We start from the raw sequence: 12,017 nt of genomic DNA, 5'->3' as shown, positions 1-12,017 counted from the left end.
CACCAGCAACTTTGATGTGTGTTCCTTTCAGCAGTTGAAAGGTTTCAATTAGGTCACCCCTCATTCTTCTGAATTCTGGTGAATTCAGGCCTAAAGCCAAGAAATGCTCTTCATATGAAAAGCCTTCCATTCCTCAAATCATTTTCATGAAACTCCTTTGAACGCTTTCCTTATATCCACCCGTCCACTCATGTTTGTTTTTGTCTTTTAATACAATTTTGTATTTATAAATTTGCATTGTGCCATTACTAAAGAGTATGGACTTCCTTTTATGGTTTTTTTTTAGCTAATTCCAATGTTCATTTTTTATTTATTTATTGAGATACTGCATGGAACAGGCCCTTCTGGGCCTTCAAACGCGCCAACCACCGATCCCCCGATTTAACTCTGGCCTAATCATAGAACAATTTACAATGACCAATTAACCTACCATTGGTAGGTCTTTGGACCGTGGGAGGAAACCAGAGCACCCAGAGGAAATCCACGCAGTCATGGGAAGAATGTACAAACTCCTTAAGACAGTGGTGGGAACTGATACTGGTACTGTAAAGTGTTGTACTAACCACTATGCTACCATGGCGCCCAAAGTAGATTTATTATCAGAGTACATCTGTATCACCATATAAAACCCTGAGATTCATTTTCTTGCAGGTATATTCAATAAATCCAATAACCATAACAGAGTCAATGAAAGACCAAACCAACTGAGTGTATAACCAGTGTGCAAAAGATAACAATCTGTGCAAATACAAAAAGAAATAATAATAACTATAAATAAACAATAAATATCGAGAACATGAGATGAAGAGTCCTTGAAAGTGAGTCCATTCGTTGTGGTCAAATCACAAACAAAGGAAACGCCAGAGAAAGCAGGATCTCCCAGTGGCCACACATTTTAATTCCACATCCCATTCCCATTCTGACATGTCTATCCACGGCCTCCTCTACTGTAAAGATGAAGCCACACTCAGGTTGGAGGAACAACACCTTATATTCCGTATGGGTAGCCTCCAACCTGATGGCATGAACATTGACTTCTCTAACTTCCGCTAGGCCCCACCTCCCCCTCGTACCCCATCTGTTACTCTTTTTAATGCACACATTCTTTCTCTCACTCTCCTTTTTCTCCCTCTGTCCCTCTGAATATACCTCTTGCCCATCCTCTGGGTCACCCCCCCCCCGTCTTTCTTCCCGGACCTCCTGTCCCATGATCCTCTCGTATCCCCTTCTGCCTATCACCTGTCCAGCTCTCGGCTCCATCCCTCCCCCTCCTGTCTTCTCCTATCATTTTGCATCTCCCCCTCCCCCTCCAGCTTTCAAATCCCTTACTCACTCTTCCTTCAGTTAGTCCTGACGAAGGGTCTCGGCCTGAAACGTCGACTGCGCTTCTTCCTATAGATGCTGCTTGGCCTGCTGCGTTCACCAGCAACTTTGATGTATGTTGCTTGAAAATCTGCAGATGCTGGAAATCCAAACAACACACACAAAATGCCGGAGGAACTCAAGAAGGCAGGCAGCATCGATGGAAAAAGTACAGTCGACGTTTTCGGATCGAGACCCTTCGCCAGTCCTCCCAGCATTTTGTGTGTGTCCCAGTGGTCGTGGGAACATTTCAATGATGAAACAAGTGCAGCTGAGTGGATCAAGAGCCTGATGATTGATGGGTAATAACTATTCCTGAACCCGCTGGTGTGAGCCCTGAGGCTCCTGTACCTTCTCACTTCTCACTTCAGCAGTGAGAAGAGAGCATGTCCAGGGTGGTGGGGGTCCCAGATGATGGATGTTGCTTTCCTGCAACAGCATTTCATGTAGATGTATTCAATGGTGGGGAGGGCTTTACCTGTGATAGACTGAGCCATATCCACTACTTTTAGTAGCATTTTCCACTCAAGGGCATTGCGTGACGCATCCAAGTCAATATACTCTCCACTACTATAGAAGCGAATAATACAAAAATGTATACAATTCCGCTCTCACCTTCCTGAAATTAATAGTTTTCACCAGTTCACTTGTTTCCTACTTCTGTATCCTGACCTGAGGAGGGCTAAGGTACCGGTGACCCCTGTTTCCATCCAGGGGGTCAGTGTGGACATGGTGGAGGATTACAAATACCTGAGGATACAAATTGACAATAAAATGGACTGATCAAAGAACACTGAGGCTGTCTACAAGAGAGGTCAGAGCCATCTCTATCTCCTGAGGAGACTGAAGTCCTTTAACATCTGCCGGACAATGCTGAGGATGTTCTACGAGTCTGTGGTGGCCAGCGCGATCATATTTGCTGTTGTGTGCTGGGGCAGCAGGCTGAGGGTAGCAGACACCAATAGAATCAACAAACTCATTCGTAAGGCCAGTGATGTTGTGGGGATGGAACTAGACTCTCTGATGGTTGTGTCTGAAAAGGGGATGCTGTCTAAGTGCCATCTTGGACAATATCTCCCATCCACTACATAATGTACTGGGTGGGCACAGGAGTACATTCAGCCAGAGACTCATTCCACCGAGATGCAACACAGAGCGTCATAGGAAGTCATTCCTGCCTATGGCCATCAAACTTTACAACTCCTCCCATGGAGGGTCAGACACCCTGAGCCAATAGGCTGGTCCTGGACTTATTTCATAATTTACTGGCATAATTTACATATCACAAACTATTTATGGTTCTATTACTATTTATTATTTATGGAGCAACTGTAATGAAAACCAATTTCCCCCAGGATCAATAAAGTATGACTATGACTACTATCCTCAAGGTAGCTTGGGGTATAGATGGCGATGAGAAGTGGTACAGCTGGTTGAGTGTCACAACAACAACCTTGCACTCAACATCAATAGACCAAGGAATTGATGGTGGACTTCAGGAAGGGGAAATCGAGGGAACAAACAGCAGTCCTCATCCAGGGGTCAGCAACAGAAAGGGTGAGCAGATGCAAGTTCCTCAGTTTTAACATCTCCGAAGGTCAATCATGTTGATCAAATTATGAAGAAGGACCGACAGCAGATATATTTCATTAGGAGTTTGAGGTGATTTGGTATGTCACCAAAGACTCCTGCAAATTTCTACTCATCTACCATATCACTGAGATGTGGACTCTCACCAAGATGATGTGAAAGTCTCTAGATGGTTGCTATACACGAATGCTCCGGATGGCTCTTGACGTGAGTTGGCAACAGTACATGTTGAACGTTGAGCTCTATAACAACCTACCGATGCTCACCACTAAAATCGAGGCGAGAAGACTGCAACTAGCGGGGCACTGTCTACGCCACCCCGAGCTACCTGCCAGCCTAGTCATCATATGGGAGCCCAAGCACGGGAGGATGAACCCTGGGCGCCTTCCCAAGACTATGGTCAACACGCTCCTAGAAGACAGCGGTGCGGCTAATGTAGATGAACTGAACACACTGATGGGGGAGAGGGAGAAGTGGAGAGTCCGTCATCGTGCCCGACGCCGGCCCCCTAGGGCTGAGTCGATGTAGTAGTAGTAGTAGGACCATATCATTCTGACTGTTCCCATCACCATCTGGTAAGGAGGGCCCAATTTCAGAAAGCTGCAGAACATTGGTCAGCTGCTCAGGAAGGTGGGATCCATCATGAACAGCCATCCAGGACATGCCCCCTTCATATTATTAACATCAGGGAGGAGGTACAGGAACCTGAACGTGCACGCCAAGCATCTCAGGAACAGCTTCTTCCCCTAAGCCGTTAGATTTCTGAATGGTCCATTATTTTGTGAACACCATCTCAATACTTATTCGTATTTTAACTTGGTTCCTTAAAGTTATCATAGTACAGAGTGGTAGTGGGAATGAGCTCCCAATGGCTTCCGTCTCAGATAGCCTCTGACAACCAAGTCCAGCTCCTGGCCTTCGCATGTGGCTTAGCTACTCAGCTCGGAGGAACCATTTGTACTGACAGGAGAAGGGACAAAGGTGGGTTACTGGCACCTTAAAACTAGTCATTTCAGGCAGGTGGGGCTCGTCAGCCATGGCTGGCACCTCATCTAGGAGAAGGAGAACTCTGTTCTCAAACCTCCGCTGCGTTGCGGCTACACCCACTCATGGGGAAGGCTTCGGGAGTAAATCCCAAAGGAAAAATGGAGAGCTGGGGTCCCTAAGGCAGTCCTATGTTGAGTTCAATGCTCTTGCATTGAACTCCTGCAGCACCAGTGGTGCCAAAATGTATCGGTCTCTGCCGTTCTTTTGTATTTGTCAGCTCCTTGTAGAAGGGGAGCCTGCTACATGGGCAACAGCTTTCTCTCCATATCGTACTGCCCTGGTTTGCAAATTGACTTCAACAAAGATGCAACATCCATGGTCGACCCCAACCAACCGAGGGTCTCAGACTGTAACTCACAGTAATTCATGTATTGCACGGTACTGCTGCCCTATGGCAGTGGTAATAAAGCTGATTTTACTTTGGTTGGTTTGATCTTCTGTTCTTTAACACTGTTGGCTCATTTCCTGTTAACAGGAATTACTCACGCTATCTTTTAAATCTGAGTCACAGAAAAGTACAGCACAAAAACAGGCCCTTCAGCCCATCTAGTCCAAACTGAACCATTTAAACTGTCTACTCCCATTAACCTGCACCGGGACCATAATCCTCCACACCCCTACCATCCATGTACCTATCCAAACTTCACTTAAACATTGAAATCAAGCTCACATGCACCACTTTTGCTGGGCTATCTTGCGACCCTCAGTGAAGAAGTTTCCCCTTACACAAGACGTCATTCATTCTACATTTACACCCTCTTCCCGTGGCAAGTTATTTGGGAGGAGGTGAAATCTCCTGTTATTACTCTTATGTGATTTACTCATTGCACAGAATGGCTTATATATTCTTTCTGCATTTTTTTTGGCATTTATGAAATACTTTGAACAGTTGCAATGTCTTTCCAGTTTAATCCATTTGCATCTAAATTAGAGATCTAGGCACACCAGGAGAAAGTTTTCTTTAAAAAAAACAACAGTACTACTCAACTTCCCATCACTTCATGATTTAGTCCCTCATTAAATACCCTACACTCTCTTACCTACACCCACATACTAATTAAAATCTGAAAATCCTCGATCAATAACTCGCAAGGGAGATTTGTGAAAACAGCAGGTTGCCAAACAACTGTTGAAATACAATTTAAATCCTGGCTCACAAAACCATCCAAAGGTTTCCTGAAATTGAATACAGAGCTCCTGAAGAGCTGGGACAATGGCAGCATTTACGCTACCCTCATTGGCATCTGCAAAGAGTTCAGAAATGCTATGAGCATACTAGTGAGTATTTTGGGAGTCTGCAGAAGGATTAGATAGATTAGGAGAATTAGCAAAGTGGCAGAGGGAATATAGTGCAGAGAAATGTTGGATATGGACCTTGGCAGAAGGAAAAAGGGTGTAGACTATTTTCTAAATGAAAATCAGAGGTGTAAAGGGACTTGGGATTCTTTGTACAGAATTCTCTGAAGGTTAACTTTCTGATTGAGTAGTGTGAGAAGGGAGGTAAATGCAATGTTAGAACTCATTTTGAGAGGACTAGACAATAAATATTGGGTTCCATGGTAGCATAGTGGTTAGAATAACGCTTTCTAGTACAGGCAACCCAGGTTCAATTCCCGTCACTGCCTGTAAGGAGTTTGTACATATACCCCGTGACCGTACTGGTTTCCTTGAGATGTTCTGGTTTCCTCCCACATTCCAAAGATGTCCTGGTTGGTAGGTTAAATGGACGTTGTAAATTGTCCCACGGTTGCCGTGATTAAGCAAGTGTTTCTGGGTGACGTGGCTCAAAGGACTGTAAGGACCTTGTCCACACTATAACAAGTATGTAATGCTGAGTCAATGATACCAAAGAGAGGTCTTCAGGCAGCTCCCCTTTAATGAATAACCTGCTCTCGATCTCAGTCATATACAATGAAATGTCCTATAGGTTGTTGGAGATATGGGCAAAGAAATCGCAGATGGAGTTTAACCTGGCTAAATGTGAACTCCATCTCCTTACCAGATGGTGATGGTAGCTCAAAAGTAAAGAAACGGTATCCTGTTAAGGATAAGGCCTTAACAGTGTTCATGTGCAGAGGGATCTTGGGGTCCAAGTTCAAGTACTTTATAGTCGCCAAACATTGGATACTAGAACATACAATCATCACAGCGATATTTGATTCTGCGCTTCCTGCTCCCTGGAGTACAAATCGATAGTAAATATTAAAAAATTAAATTATAAATCATAAATAGAAAATAGAAAAGGGAAAGTAAGGTAGTGCAAAAAAACCGAGAGGCAGGTCCGGATATTTGGAGGGTACGGCCCAGATCCGGGTCAGGATCCGTTCAGCAGTCTTATCACAGTTGGAAAGAAGCTGTTCCCAAATCTGGCCATACGAGTCTTCAAGCTCCTGAGCCTTCTCCCGGAGGGAAGAGGGACGAAAAGTGTGTTGACTGGGTGGGCCGTGTCCCTGATTATCCTGGCAGCACTGCTCCGACAGTGTGCGGTGTAAAGTGAGTCCAAGGACGGAAGATTGGTTTGTGTGATGTGCTGCGCGGTGTTCACGATCTTCTGCAGCTTCTTCCATTCTTGGACAGGACAACTTCCATACCAGGTTGTGATGCACCCTAAAAGAATGCTTTCTACGGTGCATCTATAAAAATTAGTGGGTTTTAGGGGACAGGCCAAATTTCTTTAGTTTTCTCAGGAAGTGAAGGCGCTGTTGGGCCTTCTTGGCTGTGAACTCTGCTTGGTTGGACCAAGTCAGGTCATTTGTGAAATCTCCCTGAAAGTAACTACACAGGTTAATCGAGTGGTTAACAAGGCTTGTGATGTGCTTGCCCTTATTAGTCAAGGCAATGAGTTCAAAGGTCAGTAAGTTATGTTGCAGCTTTATAAAACTCTAGTTAGGCCGCATCTGGAGTACTGTATACAGTTCTGGTCACCTCATTATAAGGACGTTGAGGCTTTGGAGAGGGTGCAGAAGAGGTTTACCAGGAAGCTGCCTGGATTACAGGCCATGTGCTATTACAAGAGTTTGGACAACTTAGGTTGTTTTCTCTAGAGTGGCGGAGGCTGAGGGAAAATCTGATAGAGGTTTAAAATAATGAGAGGCACAGACAGAGTAGACAGGAAGTATCCTTTTCCCAGGGTTGAAATGTCTAATACCAGATGGCATGCATTTAAGGTGAGAGGGGGTAATTTCAAGGATAAGTGAGGGGCAAGTTTTTGTTTGTTTTTTTTTATTACACAGAGAGTGGCGGGTGCCTGGAATGTACTGCTGGGAGTGGTGGGAGAGGCAGATACTTCAGGGACTTTTAAGAGACATTTAGATAGACACATGAATGTGAGGAAAATGGAAGGATTGTGTAGGTGTAAGGGATTAGTTTGGTTGGCCACTTGATTCCTAGTTTATTTGCTTCAGCACAACATTGTAGGCCAAAGGGCCTGCCCTCTGCTGTACAGTTCTATGTTCTAACCTGTAGGCCACATACCTCAGGTTCATCCAGCGAATACCTTCAGCCTCCTACATTCTGCAAGACCTAAGACACAATCCCCACTGCTCTCTTCACCTCCTAGCCTTGATCAGACTCTCTCCAATTCCTCCCTCATCCCAATTTCTCCCACCACATTTTCTTCCCCATCCTATAACACCCACCATTATGCTCACTGAATTTCTGAAACCTTTGCAAGTGCCAGTGGGGGTAGTGTAAAAGTTGCCACTGTCCCAGGCTCTTCAGGAGTTATGTATTCAATTCTAGGAAACCTTTCGGTGTTTTTGTGAACCAGGATTTAAATTAAGACCATAAAACCATCAGACATAGGGGCAGAATTAGGCCATTCAGCCCATTAAGCCCACTCCACCACTTCATCATAGCTAGATCCCACTTAACCGCATACACCTGCCCTCTCACCATATCCTTTGATGCCCCGACCAATCAGGAATCTATCAACTTCTGCTTTAAATAGACCCACAGACTTGGCTTCCACTGCAGTCTGTGGCAGAGCATTCCACAGATTTACCACTCTTTGGCTAAAAAAAAAAATCCTCCTTACTTATTCTATAAGGTCGCTCCTCTATTTTGAGGCTGTGCCTTTTAGTTCTGGATACCCCCACCATAGGAAACATCCTCTCCACATACACCTTATCTAGTCCTTCCAACATTCAGTAAGTTTCAATGAGATCTCCATGCATTCTTCTAAATTCCAGTGAGTACAGGCCCAAATCTGCCAAACACTCCTCATATGTTAACTCCTTCATTCCCGGAATCATCCTCATGAACCTCTTGTGGATTCTCTAGACACAGTATTGTATTTCAACATGATACCATGAGACACAGGAGCTGAACTAGGCAATTTGTGGCCCAAAATTGCTCAGAATATTCCAAATGCAGCCTGACCTATGCCTTATAAAGCCTCAGTTTGCAATTAAAACAACTCCTCACAAGACGCGAGTGTAAATCTGCTGTTCCATTATTGTAGGGATGAAATAACAGATAATTGCTGGGTTTAATTTACCTCTGATTCATCTGTGGACTCCTCATAGTTTTGAGCTTCCTGTAAAAGACAAGCAGAGCAGAATTAATGCATTACATATCATACAAACTACTTCAAAATAGGATTTTTCAATATAATACATTCAGTTGCTACTTTATTGGATACACCTGCTCATAAATGCAAATATCTCATCAGCCAATCATGAGGCAGAAACTCGATGCACAAAAGCATGTAGACATGGTCAAGAGATTCAGCTCAATAATGGGGAAGAAATGTGATCTAAGTGACTTTGACCATGGAATGATGGTTGGTGCCAGACAGGGTGGTTTGAGTATCTCAGAAACTGCTGATCTCCTGTAATTTCCACACACAACAGTCTCTAGAGTTTACAGAGAATGGTATGAAAAACAAAAAATATCCAGTTAGCAACACTTTGCTGGCACTGGAAGCATGGCAACACTTGCAGGTTTCCTCACAAACAATGCATTTCACTGTATGTGGCCATGTTTCAATGTTTCTTCATTCATTAACTGCCATGTCGTATGATGTAGGTGATCATGGTCTTTCTGTGACCATGACTGTTCTTGGAAATTTTTTCTACAGAAGCGGTGGTTTGCCATTGCCTTCTTCCGGGCAACCATCTTTACAAGATGGTTGACCCCAGCCATTATCAATCCGCTTCAGAGACTGTCTGCCTGGCGTCAGTGGCCGCATAACCAGGACTTGTCTGTCTTTTACTCCTTATATGTCTGAAGAAACTTTTGGTATCCGTTTTAGTATAATTGGCTATCTTACCTTCCATATTCCATCTTTTCCTTTTTTATGACTTTCTTAGTTGCCCTCTGTTTTTTAAAGCTTCCCAATCCTCGAACTTCCCTCTAATTTCTGCTCTATTACAGGCCCTTTCTTTGGTTTTTATGCTGGCTTTGGCTTCCCTTGTCAGCCACAGTTGTGTCATCCTGCCTTTAGAATACATCTTCTTTAGGATGAATCTATCCCACAACTTCCGAACTGCTCCCAGAAACTCCAGCTCTGGCTACTCTGCCATCATCCCGCCCAGTGTCTCACAAGGAACTCAACAAGTCAGTAGCTCACAGTTGTGACACATGGAAAAGGGCTTTTTATGCACCTTAGAACAAGGTCACCAACACTGATGTCAGCATGAAATAATACGGTAAATATTTGGTTGATGCAGACCTTCAGTATAAAATTGTGTATGAAAATAATTGTAATATCCTTCTGTTTTCAGTGAACAATAAACTTAATTATACCAGGCCACTAAATACTAACAAACCACGTCATCCCTTCTTTAAACATACGATTCTGTAGATGCTGTTAATCTTCAACAACATATACACCAAATGCTGGAGAGAACAACATACACAACACCGGCCTGAAACGTCGACTGTACTCTTTTCCATGGATGCTGCCTGGGCTGCTGAGTTCCTCCAGCATTTTTTGTGTGTTGCTCGGACCTCCAGTGTCTGAAGATTTTCTCCTGTTTGAAATGCTGGAGACTCAGCAAGTCAGGCAGCATCACTAGAGAGGAATGAACAGTCGATATTTCAACCCAAGACCATTCATTTGTGGAATAGCACAGGCATTCTCTAAATACCTCAAATAAGACCATAAGACATAGAAGCAGAATTAGACCATTCTGTCAATCAAGTCTACTCCACCAGTCCATCATGGCTGATCCATTTTCCCTCTCAAATCCATTCTCCTGCCTTCTTCCAGTAACCTTTGACACCCTGATTAAATAAAAACCTATCAAGCTCTGGTTGAAATATACCCAATGACTTAGCCTCCATAGCTGTCTGTGGCAATGAGTTCCACAGATTCACTACCCTCTGGCAAAAGAAATTCCTCCTCATCTCCATTCCAAATGGACATGCCCCTGTTCTGAGGCTTTGTCCTCTGGTCCGAGATCCCCCCATTATAGGAGACATCTTCCCTACAACCACTCTATCTAGACCTTTCAATATTTAAGAGGTTTAATAAGATCCCCTTTCATTCTTCTAAACTCCAGAGAGAACAGGCCCAGAGCCAAACACTCATCATATGTTAATCCTTTCATTCCCATAATCATTCTCATGAACCTCCTCTGAACCTTCCTCATGCCAGCACATCTTGTCTTAGATAAGGAGCCCAAAACTGTTCACAATATTCCAACTGTAGTCTGACCAAAACCTCAACATTACATCCTTGCTTTTATATTCTAGTCCTCTTGAAATGAATGCTAAAATTGCATTTGCCTTCCTTACCACGGACTCAACCTGCAAGTTAACCCTTAGGGAATCCTGCACAAGGACTCACAAGTACCTTTGCACCTGTGATTTTTGAAGTTTCTCCCCATTTAGAAAATAGTCTACACATTTATTCCTTCTACCAAAGTGCATGGCTATACACTTCCCAACACAATATTCCATCTGCCACTTCTTTGCCCATTTTCCCAATCTGTCTAGGTCAGGGATTTCCAAACTTTCTTTATGCCATGGACCAATACCATGAAGCAAGAGGTTCAAGGACCCCAGGTTGGGAACTGCTGGTCCAAGACCTTTTGCAGACTCCTTGCTTCCTCAACACAAATCTGCCCCCTAACCTATCTCTGTATCTTTTGCAAACTTAGCAACAATTTCATCATCCAAATCATTCACAGGAAACATGAAAAGGTGTGGTCCGAACACCAACCCCTGTGGATCACCACTAGTCACTGGTAGCCAACCAGAAAAAAGTCCCCGTACTGTTTGCCTTCTACCAGACAGTAATTCTCCTATCAGTGCAGCAAAAAATGAACAAAAAAACACAGAATATAAAACATCAAACCACAACGTCATTGAAACAGTCCAAGAACATTTAGATTAGTTCAATTGAGCACTGTGTCATTCACTGACTGTAGGCCACACAGCTAGTCCGCCCCGAGCAAAACTGCACTAAATAGCAATTAAGTAAGGGGTAACCAGAAACACAAATAACATGGGCTGCAGTGTCCAATCCACAAACTGCGTCGACTAAACCTTGCCCAAGACCCAAGACTCCGGCACCATCCTCCGGCTGCAGTAAGAGAGAGACCGGTCAAACGCAGAGAGCTTTCTCTGGCTGCAGCGAGCAAGGGGGTGAGAGAGAGAGAGAGATCAGCCAAATGGAGGATGGAAATCACAGGCCTACTTCCATCAGTATGTGACTAGAACAAAGCAAGATGGGTAAAAACTCTGCAACTACAAAAAGGAGCACAGAACACCATGTTGGGGGCAGCACAATAACATAGCGGTTAGCACAACGCTTCACAGTGCCAGCGACCACGGTTCAAATCCTGCCGCTGTCTGTTATGGGTTTGTACTTTCTCTCGATGACCACGCGGGTTTCCTCTGAGTGCTCTGGTATCCTCCCACGTCCCGAAGACGTATGGACAAGGGTTAGTAGGTTGTTGGTGCTGGAAGCCTGACACTTGCGGGCTGCCCCCAGCACATCCTTGGCCCACGTTGCTCACTGACACAAATAAGGCATTCCTCTGCTTCAGTGTACATGTGTGGCAAACAAA

General features: G+C 44.2%; 1 protein-coding gene across 3 annotated transcripts in view; it reads right to left on the bottom strand.

Annotated features, from left to right (window-relative positions):
• vps41 (VPS41 subunit of HOPS complex) overlaps nucleotides 1-12,017 on the bottom strand; it is a 237,190-nt gene that overhangs the window by 219,111 nt on the left and 6,062 nt on the right. For 2 of the 3 annotated variants that reach the window (XM_063042399.1, XM_063042407.1), the window contains exon 2: nucleotides 8,498-8,536. In XM_063042399.1, the coding sequence (XP_062898469.1) occupies nucleotides 8,498-8,536 (39 nt within the window). Of the gene's footprint in view, nucleotides 1-1,977; nucleotides 2,108-8,497; nucleotides 8,537-12,017 lie in introns of those variants that run through there. The other variant, XM_063042410.1, reaches the window with a different exon arrangement.

This window comes from Mobula hypostoma, chromosome 1 (assembly GCF_963921235.1).
Source record: "Mobula hypostoma chromosome 1, sMobHyp1.1, whole genome shotgun sequence".
In the NCBI taxonomy this organism is placed as follows: domain Eukaryota; kingdom Metazoa; phylum Chordata; class Chondrichthyes; order Myliobatiformes; family Myliobatidae; genus Mobula; species Mobula hypostoma.
The sequence above is the reverse complement of the archived record's forward strand: the minus strand, read 5'-3'. Positions and strand labels throughout refer to the sequence as shown.